The 19430-nt window shown below is 42.9% G+C and overlaps 2 protein-coding genes across 2 annotated transcripts; one reads left to right on the plus strand and one right to left on the minus strand.

The window, feature by feature from the left end:
- The first annotated feature begins 943 nt into the window (after positions 1-943).
- On the plus strand, positions 944-8505 carry ALDH6A1 (aldehyde dehydrogenase 6 family, member A1). Its single transcript, XM_010158883.1, has 10 exons — positions 944-1045; positions 2372-2533; positions 2938-3016; positions 3569-3871; positions 4558-4679; positions 4924-5113; positions 5812-5993; positions 7388-7567; positions 7758-7856; positions 8299-8505. The coding sequence occupies exons 2-10, from the start codon at positions 2420-2422 to the stop codon at positions 8401-8403; spliced, it is 1374 nt and encodes a 457-aa protein (XP_010157185.1). The 5' UTR covers positions 944-1045; positions 2372-2419; the 3' UTR covers positions 8404-8505.
- A 1927-nt stretch (positions 8506-10432) lies between these two features.
- On the minus strand, positions 10433-18231 carry CCDC176 (coiled-coil domain containing 176; the record flags this gene model as incomplete). The annotated part of the gene is given in 9 exon segments (XM_010158884.1): positions 10433-10550; positions 12136-12204; positions 13400-13507; positions 15311-15792; positions 16195-16306; positions 16308-16328; positions 16743-16813; positions 17187-17267; positions 18088-18231. Coding segments are annotated over 9 exon segments (1206 nt in total), but the record flags the coding sequence as incomplete, so codon positions are not given.
- Positions 18232-19430: the final 1199 nt, after the last annotated feature.

Here is a 19430-nt window from a genome sequence, read left to right on the forward strand (position 1 = left end):
CCCCTGATGTCTCTCCTTTGATGAGGATAGCATCTCAATCCTCATCTCCCCCTCATAATTCCAAATCCTAATTTCTTCACAGTGCTCCCTGATACATTTGTTTTTATGGCCCAGTTCTTTTGATCTGTTGTGTCCCATTTCTGTTCTTCACACAGCAGATCCGTTTCCCCTTCCTCTTATCTATTCCTCCCAAGCTACTGTTTTGGGGCACGATTAACTAGTTCTTGCTTTCTCCTCGTTCTCTCCTTACCTCCCAATATAAACACCTAGTTTCCAGTCTCTTTATACAGTCCCAATCTGTTTTCCAGCGTGCTACAGATTCGTTGCTCATCTAGTGCTAGTTACAGGTTCTACCCCTGCTTTTCCTTCAGCCCCATGTTTACGTCCTTATTCCAAACTTCCCTTTTCTCGCCTCTGTTGGAAAGACCTGTTCTCCATGCTGCCTGCCAGGACAGTCACTGTGAACTCAGCAGATGCAGGTTCATTGCTCGTGCTGCAGGGAATGGGGAAAGTCCAACGTTACGCTTGTAGCTATGAGGTGAAGAGATGAACCTACTTGGTGGGAAGGAAACACAGTGTGCACTGGGTTAATGGAATTCTCACACGGTGAATTATTAACTGTTTCTTTTGAACATTTATGAGTCGCAGTTTTTCAGTTTTCTACCTTGGTAAACATTGAGTGATTAAGTAGATGAAATAGTTCTGAACATAAACACAACAATGTGTTTTTTCTACAACTGTTTTTGGAAAGAATTTTGGCCATTTTGATGTAAAGTGAGGGAAAAACAGAGCAGGGAGCATGAAAAATCTCAGCCTAAGGAGTTAGCTGCGTCTTGCTGTAAATACTGGATCTAGACTCTAACGGGTAGCGTAGGGGTAAATGATGAAGGCTTGCGTGTAATGAAGCACACTGGTATTTGGGCATCTTGAGGCAAAGATCACTCACTGGCCAGTGTTTTGTCCTCCACAGCCAACAACAAAACTCTTCATTGATGGGAAGTTTGTTGAGTCCAAAACTACTGAATGGATTGATATCCACAACCCGGTAAGTGACCTGGCCTCAGTGTCTGTGTTAGCGATCACTGTGCAAGAAGTGTCTGTGCCTCTGTTCAAGCAGTTGGCAAAAGGGGAAAGTACATACATTTCTTGAGAAGGGCTTAGTCTTGGAGCTTAAGATGGATTTAGCACTGTGTAATTGCTTCTTAATTTCTTGTTCACATGAAATGTCAGTCTTAGGAAGTGATGACCTCCTTTATCATCTCCCCTGTATAGTAAAAACCTGATCTCCAGAAAGGAAGCTTAAACCCCGCATACGGGTTTTTTTTTCCTCATAGAAAGGCTTTCTTATCAGTATGTCAAATTTCTGAAGGCTTTCTTTCACTCTATATGTGAAACCAACCTGGTATGATTTGGTGCCAGCTGAATGTGAAGTCCTGGCAGAGACTCATTTCACTGTCAGACCAAGGTAAAATATCCTGTCAGCTGAAGCTCCTCTACTTTCAGAGAGCTGCTGTCTGTGAACCACAGTGTTCACAGTGAAATGAGAGGTTGTATGCTATGCAGCGCAGAATAATCTTGGATTAGTAGCACTTGTACGTGTCCAAGTCATCCACCAAAGACAAATGGAAATGTGGTTGCACTCAAGTCTGACCCTTCTGACTTCCCTAGTAAGCATTTCTTTCCTCTGTAAAGCCCCGTTTCGATTTGCTTTGTGGAAGTGATAAGAGCAGCAAGCCATGTTCAGGAAGCTCATTTGGTTTCTGTGTGGCAACCAATGTTGGTGTTTAATTTTCTTTCTCTTGAGTAGTTTCTCTCACAGTGATGTACCCGATGTTTCTATTACATCAAAGCAGACTTAATTTTCAGGAGTGCATTAGAAGGAGGTTAAGCTGGCAGGACAAGCTTTTGAAGTTAAAATACTGTAGAACTGAGGTTGCTTGTAAAAAATCTTACTTTGGCCATAGTGGTCTAGGTAAACCAACATCAGTGCCAAGTGCAGTCACGTACTGCTTTTTCCAAAGGAAGCTTGCCTCACTGAATGTGCAGGAGGGACAGCAGATGAGCCAAGATGGTGCAGAGGGAAAAGACCACGGTCCATAGTCAACTCCAGCCTGGAAACCAGCGCTACATTGGCAGCTTTCTGGGTGCCTAATTTGAAATGTGTAACATGCGAGTTTGCAGAACCATTCGGGTTGTAGCCCAGGCCTTTCATGTGCAGCCAGGAAGGAGTCTCTCTCTTGTGTGCTCTCCCCTCTGAAGTACAGTGCCTTGTAGAACAGGGATGTTAGGGGTGTGGTGTGAAAAGACCATGACTGATGGTAGGGACAGCTGAAAAAGTTGATTTTTGATGCAGTTTTGTTTTTCACTTCAGGCCACAAATGAAGTTGTTGGCCGTGTACCAAAAGCCCCAGCCAGTGAGATGGAGGCAGCTGTGGCTTCTTGCAAAAAGGCTTTTTGGAACTGGTCAGAGACGTCTGTTTTGAGTCGCCAGCAAATCTTCCTGCGCTATCAACAGCTCATCAAAGACAATCTGGTGAGACACCACTGCTCTGTGTAATGGCTGTTGCTCAGTGCATTGCGTTTGACTTTAGGAATTAAATTGAGAGACCATGAGGGGAGCTTCCAGCCTTGATGGAGAATGTGCCAGCTGACAAGTGGGACAAGAATGTTACTGTGACTTTGGATTCCCCAGATTGCTTTTTCTGTGTGTTTGTGGTGTGACAGAGAATATAAGCCAACCTACGGTTCGCTTTTCTAAAATGTCACCTGTGTGCCTTACTGGCTTCTTATCTACAAGGAGCAAATCAGTGTAGGCTTTCCCAGGCCCTACCCAGCCTTTATTGTGATGTTCAACTCTCTGTTAAACTCTTACCCCTGCAGCCTGTTTCATGGGCAGGCACTTCCAACATTCATAATCTTCATCTTTTCTATTTTCAGAAAGAAATCTCAAAACTCATCACCTTTGAGCAAGGGAAGACCCTGGCTGATGCTGAGGGAGATGTGTTCCGAGGCCTCCGTAAGCTGCTGGCTCCTCCTGTTAAAAAAAGGGGCTTTGAGAACCTATAGGATAGGGGAGGTCTCCTGAGCAACTGATGGCTCTGGGAGTCTGCTCTCCTTTCACAGCCTCCTGAAAGAAAAGGCGCAGTTGTAACTCTAACCTGGAAATCTCCCTTCAATTGAGTTACCCTAAATCACTTCCAAGTTGTTAGAGCCTTCCTTTAGCTAGGAATTCCTACACATGGCTGTAAAGGGATAAGAACTTCTGACTTGTGCTCAGATGTCTAAGGTTGAGGTCCAGGTGGTACACTAACACTATACCCATGCTTCTTTTACTGAGGCTGTTGTGTCTGTGCTCCTGTCCCAGTGACATAAAATGCACTTGAGAGAATCCATTCACAGTGAGCTCACAGTGCTTGGCAGAGCAAAGGTATTTTCTGGAGCACAATGAGTTTTGAGTTGTGGGAAAAGAGGCTGGAAGAAAGGCTTAGATCAAGGCGGTGGTGAGAAGGGAGTTTGGGGAGTGATTGTTAACCAGTCATCCAGTGGCGTATTGCCCTTTCTGCTGCAGAGGTGGTTGAACATGCTTGCAGCGTGACATCCCTCATACTGGGAGAGACCATGCCCTCCATCACTAAAGACATGGACACTTACACCTACCGTCTGCCTCTCGGTGTGTGTGCTGGAATTGCACCGTTCAATTTCCCAGCCATGATTCCTCTTTGGATGTTCCCCATGGCTATGGTTTGTGGAAACACCTTCTTGATGAAACCATCTGAGCGTGTACCAGGAGCACTCATGTTCCTTGCCAAGCTGTTTCAGGATGCTGGTGCCCCCGATGGGACCCTGAATATCATCCATGGACAGCATGAAGGTAATAATAGCCCTTGGAAGGCATCTGAGGTGTGTGTTCTGTATGTCCAGTGGAGGTACTAAAGAAGCAGTCTGATACTGCTGCTGTTAGATAGATTTGGACAGGCGCTTCAGCCCTCTTGGTGTAGAGGAAGTGACCGGGAGACTCTCTGCCATCTTTCACCAAATCTTTCATGACATATGGTGGATAAAATCTTGGGGTCTGGGGTCAGATTTTCCAAGGTATGTAAGTGCTCAAATTCTATTTAGCAACCTGAGCTCCAACTGAAATAAGTAGATAAATCATCTTGATTTCACAAGGAAGCCTAAACAAGAATTAATTGCCTCACTGAATATGAATCAGATGCCAGTATTTTAGCTCCTAATGTGATGTTTCCACAGCATGCAAGTACCTTCAGAACATGAGGATACAGGTGAGACAACAGTAACTTCACTTCAGTGTTGCTCAGGCACCTTGGGAGATAGGCAGAGCCTGAAGAGGTGGCAGAGAGATGAGCACAGGGGTGGGAGTACCCATGCTGAGAAATTGGTGGAGATACGCATGGACAGACAGTGGGGGAACTCAAATGTAGGAAGCAGAGGCAGGAATTTTGCTAAGAAGAAAGATACCTAGATACACTGTGGGGATGGGGACAGGGGGAAGCATTTGTGCACCGCTGTATATAATGTATTATTTCCTGTTTGAAGCTGTGAATTTCATTTGTGATCATCCGGATATCAGAGCAATCAGCTTTGTGGGATCTAATCAGGCTGGCGAGTACATCTATGAGAGAGGATCCCGGCATGGCAAGAGAGTCCAGGCCAACATGGTAATGCCTCTGAATGGAACACACTCCAGCACACAGGCTGCCTCTGTCTCTGGTGAATGTTGAGGGACCATGCCACGCAGCAGCAGCAGCTGACTTTGCTACCGATAGTTAAGTGATGAGGCTGCCCTTCTTGCCAGCTTGTTGGTAGCAGAGTCATAGCTACTCAGCGAAGATGCTGCCAGAGAACTAGAGAAGTGGGCTGGGGTGATTAATAATGGGAGACTGTGTATGTGTTATGTCTCAGGGAGCCAAGAACCACGGTGTGGTGATGCCCGATGCCAATAAAGAGAACACCTTGAACCAGCTGGTTGGAGCTGCTTTTGGAGCAGCTGGCCAACGCTGCATGGCCCTGTCTACGGCAATTCTAGTGGGAGAGGCTCAGAAATGGCTGCCAGAGCTTGTGGACAGAGCCAAAAATCTACGTGTAAATGCAGGTACAGGCTGTGATGATTTCTTATAAAGTACTTCTGTATGGCTGTAGCTTTTTAGGTCGGTGTATCTGCCATACTGCACTGTGCCCCTTGGAGCTGTTGGCATCATAGGTTTAATGTGATGGGGTAGGAGCTAGCAGATGGTCTGGATTAGGAGACACAGCCCTAGGCTTGGAGTTAGGAATATGGAGGGAGGCTTGACAGTGTGACTGTGACGCAAGGTTTACAGGATCAGTCAAGTTTTAACTAGAGCTTTGAGGTTACGTCCCATGTTTAACTCAAACCTGCCATTTATATAGTTATGTCATTTAGAGATGCTTTTGATTTGTAGTAAGCATGCAATAAAAAGGAAAAATGGAAGTAAGTACTTAGCAAAAACTAGGCTGTTATTAATACTAGGAGAATTATCTTTTGTTAATGTTCAATGAAGTCCTGCAAAGGGGAAAAGTTTCCTTTCTGAGAAGAATCTGTTGTTGAATTTTGGCTTCCCAGTGATCTAAAATTGTGCTTATGCTTAGTCTTATTTGTTGATTATGAGAGCTGCAGGCTATTACTCCTGTTCGTTAATGTCTGAGATTTTTGTTCTGTGTCTCGGAAACATCAGGATTTCCAGATTTTCCCTGTCGGTGTAGTTATCTCCATGATGCCTACGAAGGGGAAGCTGTCAGGGTTAAAAACTTGGTGTCTCTGCCTCTTCACAGGAGACCAGCCTGGAGCAGATCTAGGGCCTCTGATCAGTCCCCAAGCTAAGGAGCGGGTTTGCCATCTCATTGAGAAAGGAGTAAAAGAAGGCGCCAGCCTGCTTCTGGATGGACGTAATATCAAAGTGAAGGGCTATGAAAATGGCAATTTTGTTGGACCAACGATCCTTGCCAACGTCAAGGTAAGATGGCCAAAGCTTGATGCAGGGTCAGCTGAAAAATGGGTTACCCAAATCAGTCCGTAACCAGTCATCACCAGGTAGAAGTGCCTCAGCTCTCCCGTGCACAATTCCATTGAAGCACTCATCGCAGTGCTGTTGTGGCGATAAACAATTTGCCATAGTGCGACATACTCTGAATGAGGTTAATGATCTTCACTTGAACAGAATGCAGCCAGTGAAAAGAAGGGATGAGCAGCTGGTACTGTGTTAAACTAAATGTCCATCACGTGTAGCGTACTGTCTGCAGTAACGGCCAGCAGCACGTGCCTCAGGAGGAGGATGATGAACAGCCAAACTTGCAGTTACCCTTCCTTAAGGACTTGCAGAAACAGAAGTTAAATATTTGTGGAAATCTCCACGAGAATACTATAGGATAAGGAAGAAAATTTCTTTGTTGTTAAATATGCTCACAATTTGATTGAGTCAGCGTTTTGGTATATTGCGTGGTGTGCACAGATGGACACCTACTAGGGGGAATATTCTTTACCAGGTACACAGCCACGTGACTTTTCTTACCTAAATTACTACTTTTATGCTTATGCAATTAGCTGGCACGATTTCCTTAATATTTAAGTATTCAATTCTTCATGGGCCTTTTGGTGAGTGATTCCATGATAGCAAACCAATCTTGGTAAGTCTGCTATTGTACTTTGTATTCTTAGGATTTTATTGACTTTATGCTTATAATTTAGGCTTTTGATCTATCTCCAAATTTTCTTGCCTTATTTTCATTAAACATCTTCAAATAGTTCCCTGTGATGTGTCGTAAATATTGCTAGGTATTCAAAAGTAAAGGTTTTGCTGAGATTTTGTGTTTAATTTTTTCATACAGTGCTATGATTAATAGCAGCCATGTAAAACTTCCAACTTGTCAAATCAATGTTTGGTAGTCTGCTGGATTAGCTATTAGTGATTAAAGTACTCTCCAACTGGTGGTGTTGGATCTGTCAGACACTGCTCACTACCAGACATAAATCCTGAGCACCAGGTTGGAGAAGACAGCAGGTTCTAGTCGCTTTATCAACAAGAACTGAAGTAAACTATCTTGAATTAAAACCGGTCTTAATCAGCCATGGCCAGAGGAGACCTGGGAGTGCAGTTAGACAGAAAGTGCTCTGGAGATGAAAAGCAGGACCTTCTTGGGTGGACTAGATGGATGGCAGGGCATGGGAAATGGTGAAAAGGCAAGGAGGACTGAAGGATGGACTGAATGCAGTATGATGGGTGGTCCTAGGAACCTTCTGAGCATTGGCAGCACGTGTGTTTATTATATCCCATTTCCTAGGCTATCTGTATTATATTCTGTTTATTATACCCTATATACAACCTGCTTTCTCTGATGTTTTTCTTGGCAGCCAAACATGACTTGCTACAAGGAGGAAATCTTTGGGCCCGTCTTAGTGGTTCTAGAAGCAGATACTTTGGATGATGCCATTAAGATGGTGAACAACAACCCCTATGGAAATGGAACCGCAATCTTCACCACCAACGGAGCCACAGCTCGGAAATATTCTCACTTGGTAGATGTGGGTCAGGTATGTTCAAGCCAGAGTTGTTGCTGTTAGTACTCACTATTTACACTGGGTAGCCATCCAGCTGTAGTGACTAATCACTGACTACTCAACCAACAGTACCCAGCCTCAGATTTAAGGAAAGAAGCTTTTGGGAAGTCCTCTGCAATCCGCTACTTCTTGTGATTAATATGGCAGCTTTCCTTTGGTTTAGGTGGGTGTCAACGTTCCAATCCCAGTACCTCTGCCCATGTTCTCTTTCACCGGCTCTCGTGCTTCTTTCAGAGGAGACACCAATTTCTATGGCAAGCAGGTAACTGACTGATTCGGAGTATTCTACTGGGTTGATGTGGGATAAATCACACTATAAATGGCAATGGGGAGATGGCAACCTGACCTCATTAGTGAGGAGACTTTGAAGCCCCCTCAACTAGGAAATTGAAGGCCAGCCAGTGATCCTAGCCACCATAATGCATGTTACAATAGCTGATTCCTTTATTTTTTTCCTTTAATACAAAAAAGCAAGTATTTTTTTAGGAGATTTAAGAAGGGAGGAAGAACTAAGTAGCAAGCTTTCTCACAGAATCAGAATCTGTGGGGAACTCCTAAGAGGAACAGGCTGACAGGAATTGTTCCCACAGAAGAAAACTGAATCCCTTGTAGATACAGCAAAAACTGCTTGATACAGCACTGGTGCAGACCTGAAGAATTCATAAGGCCAAACATCTGATGCTTGTGTCTCTCGTTTCTTTCAGGGAGTGCAGTTCTACACACAGCTGAAAACTGTCATTTCTCAATGGAAAGAGGAAGATGCCACTGTTACCAAGCCCGCTGTGGTTATGCCAACCATGGGAAATTAAGTCAGCCTTTATAGATGCGGCTCCTGGTGCCCTTCTCCTTCTATGCTGCACTTTCCAGCTTTGTCCTGACTATCATATCCTTGGGTAGGAATAGAAAGCTCCCATTTCTCAAGGGCCTCTGTTTCTGTGCAGATCAGGCAGGCTCATGTAACGCACAGTCCGAGTTTTCTGTTCCTGTCAGTGTTTCTTGGCTAGCTGAACTCAATTTTTTTTCCTATAACCTATCACAGAGGAAACAACCTTATCTAACTGAAAGGGCAGGCAGCGAGATTGGTCTTACTTTGTGTTTCTTTCCAGACCCTCTGAACTTGACCATTGCTGTGGTTTCTACTTCAGTATCTTTAGCCTTAGTTACTTACTGCTGGCTACATCTTGTAGCAGTTCTCTTTACCTCTTTATCTTCTGTGTTAAGGTTTTGAGTTCACCTTACTCAAAGATGAGTACTCATTCTGAGTGACATAACTAGGACACCTTGGGTGTCTCACAGAAGTGACTTTACATACAATGAAGACGGCAAGTTTGGGAGTTGAAAATGTCAGTCTTTCATCTGCTGAGCAGTTTCCAAAACACTCGGGAAATAGCTTTTTAAGGATTTTTCAGGAAAGCTTATATGATTGCTTGTCTGAGGATCAAAGAAACTCCTGTATGGCACAGCGACTTTCACCATGCCCCTGACAGCTTGAAAACTTCTGTTCCTGTCCTGCGCATGGCTTGTATTCTCCAGCTTGTTGTCAGTTGTGTTACACCTGAAAGTTGTTCGGTGTCTTTTTACTGTGTTCACAGATACATGCCTACAGGTCTGTAACACAATGAAACCATGGAAGCAGAAACATAAGCGTGTATGTGTATCTTCGCGTCCCAGGATCCCGTGGGTCTGGGTGTAAGGAAGAGTAAGCAGATGGGTCAGTAGGAGGAAAGAACACGGGGTTTGATCACAAAGCAGCCAGGCCTGTTCTGTTGCTTTCTTTTCCTGACTACAGCTCTGTGTCTTGTGTTGGTTAATTGACCCTGTGTCACATGTTCAAACACAGTCACGTTCTGAAGGGACTGCAGGTCCCATTACTGCAGAAGGGTAAGACTTGGTATATCCTGTTTTTAAGAATCTGTGCATTTGTAGCTGGAGAGCCTGTATTTTTGTTCCTGGAAGAAGATGCACCATGAGGGATCTGCAGGGAACTCATTCAGGCACCCACAGAAAATAAGCTTATTCTAATGATTGTAATCATTACTTGCTCTAATTAAACAACCAGAATGTGAACACTTTGTATCCTGCCTTCTGGTAACGGTGCCTTGTAACTGACAGTTACGTATTAGTGCAATTGCTGTGCATTCACTAATGTTTCTATCTTGGTTTTTTCCTCTGCTGTACCCTAGAGGGAAATTCTCACCTTGCAATTTGATGACAAATTAAAACATGCTAAAACATCTCTGCAGAATATGACTGTTCCTTGGAAAGACATTACATTATTCCCCTCTTTGCAGAGGCTGGTCTGTGACTCCTGTAACCCATGTATGCATCCTCCTTTTACAGTACTTCAAGGATCTCTATACTAATTTCCTCATGCAGCATTTCAAGGAAAGCCTTGTTTCTGTTTCTACATACACATCATTTGATCACAAATCATAGAATCACAGAACGGTTTGGGTTGGAAAGGACCTTAAAGATCATCCAGTTCCAACCCCCCTGCCGTGGGCAGGAACACCTTCACAAAAAATGGCTTTACTACAAACTGAAAACTTAACTTCATCGAATCCTAGCAACACATATAGACAGAGTTCTAACCACCAGTCCAAATCCAATAGCACCACTAGTACTTTGTACAGGCTCCTCTGAGCCTCTGCCTTGGGAAAGAATAAAATCTTTATTTTAAAGGAGGGAAATAACTGTATTTCAGATGGATGTCAAACATGTAGCCAAAGCAGCCAGTGTAGCAGACAGGGGATTTGGAATTTGCAGCTTTGCTCACGCAGTAAGCGCAGCTCAGTCGGGAACTGCTGTGTCCTTGTTGGTGCAAAGGGTACAGCTGCCTTACTCTCTCTGTGGCCTTAACATCTGACTTCGTGGGAGGTTTACTGCAAATGATGATGAATCGGGTAATTTGACCTGCTGTGTAATGAACAGTGGGTTGAGGGAAGTATTTTCTGTGCTGCAAAGGTAAAATATTCCAGGTGAATCACCACTAAGACATTGGCATTCATTCATGTACCTGGGGAAGGAATACTAATTAACAGCCTCTAATATCCTCTACATTCATTCGCTTCCAAAACACCTTAATTTTCTCCCTAATCAGTATTGCTATTCTGACTTTTCTGTTGTCCTATTAAAACCCATTATATCTTTCCTTTAGAAATTCTAAAATCCAGCTAGTCCTGTAACAAAAGCAGTCTTTGTTATCGAGCTTTACCTGCTCCCTTAGGAATTGCAGGATTATCCCTGCACTTTCTCCAGATCTGTTCTAGACACTTGTGTAACACTAATTTGTGTGCAAACATATTTTTCTGATTATCTGCATTTCCAACAGCGTTTTTTAAACAGATGGTTTTAAATAATTGTGGTAGAAATATAAAATCTTGTACCTGCCTTTTTTAGTTAATGAAATGTCTTTTTAGGTCAAGCTGCAGGTGCTGACTGATTGTGATGTACCTGCTTCATCTTGCTGGTTACTGCTTTCCACCCACCTGTTTGTTTTATTTCAACATTCACTATAGAAAAATAAGCTAAAGAATATATCTTACACATTATACAAAAGTATAAAGTATCTCATAATAGATTTCTTTAGACTCTATTAATAATAGACAATTTTATAGTCAACCCTTTGTCGCCTATGAGAAGTGTCTTGCCTAGAAGGCACTGCAGTCTAGATTCTCAAAGCTATTTGATACTCTTAAATCCAAAAATTATGTTAAAATAGTTTAACCACCTTTGAGAATTGAGCACTGTGACTTCCACTTCTGGTTTTTTTCACTGTCTCTGCAAAAAAAGGCTACAACTCCCACTCATGTTTCTGGTAGTGGCCACCCACCACTCCAAAGAAGGTGTCTCTCCCCAGAGAAATCCCTGCAGAGCTCCTGCTTATGAACTTTATTCGGTCATTGGATGTCTCAGTACTACATTTTGGTTTGTGTGTTGACTGCCTCCTGTCTGACATGACACTCCATGATGGCATGCCAGAACCCCTCCCTGCTTAGTCCTCCAGGGTAAGTCGATACCGCTTGCCTTGGATATTATCATTAACTATATAGTTGTATCTGAATCTCTGTCTGAATCTTCACCCTGGTTCATTCTCTCTGATTCTATACTGAATGAAAAATCAACTTCATAGATTTTGCCTTTTAATCAAAACTCCCTGTGCTAGCTGAAAGTGCGTCTCCTTGTATGATCAAGGCCTTTCACAATAGATTCCTCCAAAAATAATAAAGCTGCTTTTCAACAAAAGGAGGCTTTAAGAAAGCGTGAGATCTTTTTTTTTTCCTCATGAAAGCAGATCCTTTACCAGTCAGGACTGGTCTTTACCAGTCCTGCTGGTAAAGGATCAACATGACCAGAAATTTAAAAATAAATTAAAAATTCCTCTCTTGCCACACATACATTTATTTTCGTATAGACACGCTAATAGAGATCTTCAGACAGACCAACATATTCTAAAGTGGGAGGGATGATAGACAATCACATCCCTTTATATATAACCAGGACTGAGATGTTCCATAGTGTGGTATAATTTAGTCTCTTACCCAACTTGGCTTTCTTCTTTAGTACTGTCAGGAGCTGGCGCTGAAGTAGCCAAAACTCTGGTGTATTTCCTGTAAGGAAGACACAAGAGCAAAGTAATCCTCACCCAGCAGTGACTTTACACTCTGGCAGGTTTCTAATCCCACAGCAAACTCGTTTTCGAAGAGCAACCAAGAAACGCCAGGGCACGTGGGCTATTGCCGTACACTCTCCAAAATCAGCACTATGCATCATGAGTTCAGGTCACTATGGAATTCTGTAGTTTGTGGTGAAATCATTGCAGGTAAATGGGAATGAGGAGAAACAAATTCTAAAAAAAAGTATTTTTTTTAAACTGGGTTTACCAAGTCATCTTAAAATGAAGTGTTTACATTCTACTCCTCAAGCTTTCATACCCTGCAGTGTACGAAACTTGCTCTTAAATGTTGGCAAATACTGATCAAGGGAGTTAAATCCATGAATAAATTGGCACCATAAATGCTGATGGATGAATCAATTATACATTTCATTGTTTCACCTTAACAAAATTTCTAAAATCCCATTAAAGTACCTTTTGCTCACAACATTTAAATGTAATTTTTTAAAAAAATAAACTCTCTCAACACAGAGGAGGTGATACTCCACCCTGAGCATTAGGTCTCCCCAAACCACATGAAAAATCATAGCATTTCAGATTTCTCTTTGGGCCCTCTTATGCCCCAGTTCACAGCTTAGAATATATTTAATGCTGTGTGAGCTTTGAATTTCCAGTGTAAGCCATATTTTAGGTATCTCTACGGTCATACTCTCAAGTTTCTTGTGCAGACAGCCATGAGCCATAGAGTAAGTACACTTTCAGCAAGCTGGTTGTGGCTATTTGTACGTTTTAATACTGGGCAGATGGCTTTATGGTACTGTTACTGAAAGGAAATGTATGTGGGGGGTGCTACTGCCACAATACACATTATTTGCTTCTTTGGTGAAGGTGGATAGGAATTCCTTCATGACTGCACAAAATTGATCCCACTGCATGGAGCAAAGCTAATTCTCTTCACTTCTCTCTTGCTTTTCTTTTGATATTACTCACAAAGATCTAACAGTACAGTCTGGTGCATGTCCAAAATCGGTATGTAGTATAACAATATTTTCAGAAGGTTAAAGTATCTCACACCAAACTGCACAGTGTTAGATTCAGAGTTTCTTGGAATCCTCTGCCCTGGAGTTATCAGCCCAGCTCCTCTAACAGGGAAAGTTGAGCATTCACCTACTGAAGAAAGAGAGTATTGCCATGGGTTTGTGGCATTCATTTTAGCAAAAAGCAATCGGAGAACACGTTCTTTTTGTTCCCATGTCAACTCACTGATACCCACTTTTTCAAATTGGATTTTTTCCCTGAAAAACACAGAAACGATCTGTGGGAAACCTCGGCTGGTCTGAGGGATTGGAATGTAAGCTTAACATTAACCTTGAGCAGATAACCGTGTACCCTTAAGGAGTCTGGAAAGTCCTGAGAAGAGCTGAGTAAACAAGAGCAAGGTACTGCCTCCGCAAGGAGAAGTAGTTTATCGAAGATGTAACAAAGAAGAGATCATCCTATCATGAACTGCTGGTCCTTTGAGTGAACCAATCATGTATGGACACACATTCTTAAGAAAGATATAAAATGGGCTTGTATAAACAATAAAGGGTCCCTTTTTGGCCTTTGGCTTTGGTGCACGATTCCGTGTGTGTCGTGTCCATCTCAACAGCGACACCGATCAGTGTATTAAAAATTTGAAGGCGTCTCTCAGGGATTCTGTACGTGTAAGGCAGGCTTTACATTCTAGCTTTGCATGGCTCTTGTTCAGCTATTCGTAGCATGTAAATGCAAAAAATAGATCTGAGTGCACAGTGCTGGCTTTCCAACTTCTAAATCTATGGCTCCTAAATTAAGTAGAACAAAACTAATTACTTCTGTTACACGTGTAGTGGTTATAAACACTGTGAGGGGGAGGGTTAGTGCTGACTTGTATACTAGTTTCAAGTACATTGTCCATCCCTTGGTTCTCCTGTTTGTACATAAAATGGTCAATATGTATAACCAATTTTCATTCTCGGTTCTCGTCTCCTCCTTCTCTTCCTCCAAGGAGAAGCTTCCTTAGATCTCAATAACTACTTTAACCTCTGATTCTTCATGAAGTGTTTCTGCTGTATCAGTTGTAGAGATAAAATAATCTGAACAGAACAAAGCATTATGACTGATTGCACGTCACCAAGTTATTCAATAGCCAAGGTATACTAAGCAAACATTTTATCCGGGAGTCAGATAATTTTGATCTCCCACCAAGGATGTATGCAAGCTTCAGCTATGGGGGACCTTAACTCTACGGCTCAAAATCCTGGACACGGCTGCAGTTTGTAGGCACAGGCTTCTGGCAGGAGGCTAGAGACCTGTAATCCCAGCCACTGTGGAATGTGTAGCCCTAATTTAAACTAAGCTGCATCCTAATACAAATTCTGAGATACTCACGCTTCTAAATCTGAGATTCTGCTTTATTTACTATAAAACGTCATCTTGTCTATCAGTACTGCACGTAATGTTGGTTTTGACATATTAATGGCTTAAGTTTTAGATTACTATGAAGCTTGAGGAAAATAGCCTTTGAAAGCACAGTGCGAAGCAGGGGCTTCTGACACATGGCAGAACAGCTGAAAGACGACTGGATTTGCCATCTACTGGGCGTTTCTGTTAAAATGATCATCAACACAGTGAAGAGCTGTTAGCATCTTAATTGGAATTTTTAGGTTTCAGTGTTGTTAGTTCACTAGAGTGAGCAAAAAGCAAAAGAGTAATGCCAGAAGAGCAATGCCTATAAAACCAAAGGTTAGAGAAACAACAACAATTATTAAACAGAAACAGCAGAAGCACATCTATACTGGGAGTTCTATATTAAATTCTGCAGCACATGGCAGACATTCAAAGAACTCTTTTCAGCTGATCTTTAAATACCCATAGAAATAATGACCAAAAAGTGACAGCCTGTTGAAATTAGTTGCTCACAAAGTCTTTACTAGCTGATAGGATATTACACCTCGTACAGTTATTCTCACTACAGAAGCCTCCACAAGCATTCCAGATCCAGACAACATTACCACACAAAGAGTTTTTTTCAGGTGTGCTAGGAAGACAGACAATAGCTTTTGATTTTTCAATATCAGTAGCATTTCTCTTCTTCCTCTAGGTCTCTGTACACGCTATTTGTGCTATTTATGTTCCTTTTGAATGTTTTAATTTTGGGAAATTCTTCCTTCCCTGCACATGCCTCCAGCATTTTTCTGTAATAGGCAGTTTGGGCCTTTTTCTTACAGGGCTTTCTACTGGATACAATCTCCTGCTTCACGTGTTCCAGAGCATCTAGGAAGAACCTTTCCACCTCAGTCCTCTCATTTAAGATATTCCATGTGAGCTTCTTCACTCGGTTCATCTCCCGATCCTTCATTTCTAGCAGTTGCTGCAGTTTCTTGATCTCCACCATGCTTGCCTGGTTTTCTATCAGCGCCTGATGCTGTGTTTTCTGAGCCTCTCTCATGCGACGTAAGGCCATCTCCAGGTTTTGCACTTTACGCTGCAGATCTCCAATCTGTGCTTTCTGGCGATTGATCTGTAGGGTCTTTTTTTGAATCAAAATCTCACTGGTTTCCTAAAAGATGAAAATAAATTACTTTGGCTTTTATTTTATTACACCAAACCTGGAGTGTTGGTTATCGTTTCCTGCCCAACACTGACAATGTAGTAAACATGCTGGCACCTTCACGCTGGAGAATGAATGCCTCTCTGGGGTCAGGATTTTGTTTACAAGAGGAACCAGCTAAAGAAGGCTTGGTATGTAGTATACACTACGGAAATGGGCTATCATGGGAAACTTTTCCTTCCTTCTCCTCCATAATTAAGCATAGTAAGAGCTCTTCTTCAGACAACTCCGAACTCACTAACTGCGGAGGTGTCTGACCAGCAAGACGTTAGTCTTGGAAAATTTACATCTGTATCCAGACGTACCCCTTCCCGGAAGAGGATGAAACAGAATTAAAACCAGAGCAGAAACCTTCTCCTCTAACAGAAGAATTTTGTCCTCTTCTAACTTCTGTTTGATTTTCTGCAATTCCATTGTCTTTTTCAGCTGGTAAGCAAATGCACCCCGAAGACGAGCACTTTCCTCTCCCAGTTCTGTTCAACTGTCTGGACAGAAGGAAACAAAATCCAAGAGCTTTAATCACAACCTTTCTTGGTTTTTTAATATTAAAATCAGTATTTCAGTGTCCTAATTTCAGACCTGAGCTGTAAAATTCTTACAGGGATGTACCAAGTTTTCATAGCTTTTGCTTCTAGTCCTACATCTGGACTGGGAGAATGAAGAAAAGAGCAGTTCCAGTGTGATAATACTACCTCAGTTCTCCCCTGGAACCAGTATGAGTCTTACAGCTTAAATGTAAGTGCTGACATCATCTTGATGTCTGAAATATAAAAACAGCCTAAGTCATCACTGGTTTTGCCCTTCAAAGCCCAGGTAGTAACATGGGCAACCTGTTATTTAGAAGACACTGCTCAAATGGATTTGTAAAGTAGAAAACAGGAAAAGCAAGTGTTTCTTACAAAACAGCCTCATGCAGGGCAGTCTCTGCCATCATCATTTGCTTTTTCTCCACATCTTCTTCCAGTTTTTTCTGAAAGGGAGAAAAGCCTGTTTAAATTTTGCAGGAGACCTGTGGCACCAAAGCTAAAACCTGAAAAGGTGTAAATTCTAAAATCCCACCAGAGTTTTCAGCTCATCCAACTTCTTGGCAGAGAAAGAATGAACCCCAGAGGGGTTCCTGATGTTCCTGATGGAAGTGGAGAATATGGCCTTTCTGGGACCCTGACATCCCATGTTTTTCCTTGGAAAGCTGCACCTAGCCTCCAACTCATTGTACTTGTATTGACATGGGAAACTGGAAAATGCTCAGTAAAAAACAGTGGAAACTATATAAACCAGAGTAGTCAGTGGGAAAAATAATTTTGTTCTAATTAAAGTTTCTTTAACTGCCTGCTCAACTTTACCTTTTCTTCAAGAAACCTCCTCTCCAACCTCACCACCACTTCCTGTTGTCTCCTGTTTGAAAGCTCCATACTCCCTTTTAACTATGGTAAAAAATAAAATTTCTTTCATTTCAGTTATCTATCTAGAAGTGTGGATGCACTCTTCAAGAAGGAATTTGGTAGTCTTTCCTGGCACTACCCACACTCCTCATCAAATTCCTACATAATCTATAAAATCCACGTACCCTTCTGACTTGTATTACTGCTTTGCTTCTCCTTTATAGGTCACCTGTGCCTGTATTTTCATATCACTGATGGTCATTCACACACATTCTGTCACTTGGTTTAATGCTCAGTTTTAGAAATCTGCTTTACTTTCTCTACTTGGCCATCAAGATCATTCAAACTCCAACGCCTCAGGCGTTCTTTGAAAAGGCCTAACTCACATTTAATAACTTAATAATCCAAATGCTGCTGACCAATCATTTGTCTCCACGGAAAGCATTAGGTGTTGCTGCTATGCCCCTTCTCGTGGGTGAAAACAATTCCAGTAACTAAGCTGACTAGTGAGAAATCAGTCAGGCTTATTCTGCTTAATGTCAATCGCTAGCTCCTCCATACAGATCTTTAAAGTGTGTACTAGATGCTCTAGTCCATCCACATAGGTGTTGGTGTGCTTCCATGTTACTGTGTAAAAAGGCAAAACCAACCCTACAGCACTGGGCCATTACAGAAGGGTGTTCTGGCTACAGTGCTTGCATTTCATCAACCTAGTGCCTTTCCTCACTCTCTGTAATGGCAAGAAAACAACCCAGTAGAACAGCCATGCCTGTTCTCCTCCACTCCCAAACTATGCTGCCATGCAGGCAGAAAAGTTGCTTTTTAAATAAATATTGCCAATGCATATTTATGGCAAACTTACATCTTCCAGCACTTTCCGCATAGCTGGTCTCACCCTACAGAACTCCTTCATTAATTTCAGTTCTAATTGAATTTGGCCAATTTCTCTGACTTTTTTCTGAAATTTCTCTTCCAGTTCTTTTATTTGTTGGGCATAATAATCTGCCTGCAAAACAGAAATCCTCAGGAAGAAGAAAGCAAAATGAGAGAAACCAATCATCAAATGTTGTACCATAAAACACAGAGCACACAGAACTGAATGCCTGAAATCTTACCGAGCTGCAGTGTTTTAAAAAGCACAAGGAACTCATCATTAGAAGCAATGCTGAAGACTCAGCAGAAGCTGCCTTCCAGCGAAATAACAAGTCTAGAGATAAACAGCAAGTTTAAAGCAACACCCATAATATCATCGTATTGGGCTTGTGTGGCGAGGTTTTGCTAGCGGGGGCCTACAGGGGTGGGCTGCTAGAAACCTTCCCCGTGTCCAGTAGAGCCCACGCCAGCCAGCTCCAAGGCAGAACCGCCGCTAGCCAAGGATTAGCCCATCAGCAACAGTGGTAGCACCTCTGTGATAATGTATTGGAGAAGGGAAAAAAACCTGCACAATTCCAGCCAGAGAGAGTAAGAACATGTGAGAGGAACAACCCTGCAGACACCATGGTCAGTGGAGAAGGAGGGGGAGGATGTGCTCCAGGAGCTGGAGCAGAGGTTCTCCTGCAGCCAGTAGTGAAGCTGGCTGTGCCCCTGAAGCCATGGAGGGTCGCAGAGGAGCAGAGACCCACCTGCAGCCCAGGAGGACCCCATGCTGGGGCAGGGGGATGCCTGAAGGAGGCTGTGACCCCATGGGCAGCCCATGCTGGAGCAGGCTCCTGGCAGGACCTGTGGCCCCGTGGAGAGAGGAGCCCAGGCTGGAGCAGGTTTGCTGGCAGGACTTGTGACTCCACAGGGGACCCAGGCTGGAGCAGGCTGCTCCTGAAGGACTGCACCCTGTGGGAAGGGACCCACACTGGAGCAGTTCATGAAGAACAGCAGCCAATGGGAAGGACTCACATCAGAGATGTTCGTGGAGCAGTGTCTGCCGTGGGAGGGACCTCACGCTGTGGCAAGGGCAGTGTGGAGTCCTCCCTGACTGAGGAGGAAGGAGCAGCAGCGTGTGATGAACTGACCACAACCCCCATTCCTCATTACCCTGAACCATGTGGTGGGAGGACGTAGAGAAATCAGTAGTAAAGCTGGCCCTGGGAAGAAGGGATTAGCAGGGTGAAGGTTTTTAAGATCTGGTTTTATTTCTCATTATTGTAGTCTGATTTAATTGGTAATAAATTAAATTCCCCAAGTCATGGGGACATGGATGATGGCATTGAG

Source organism: Eurypyga helias, unplaced genomic scaffold, assembly GCF_000690775.1.
Source record: "Eurypyga helias isolate BGI_N326 unplaced genomic scaffold, ASM69077v1 scaffold20189, whole genome shotgun sequence".
Classification (NCBI taxonomy): domain Eukaryota; kingdom Metazoa; phylum Chordata; class Aves; order Eurypygiformes; family Eurypygidae; genus Eurypyga; species Eurypyga helias.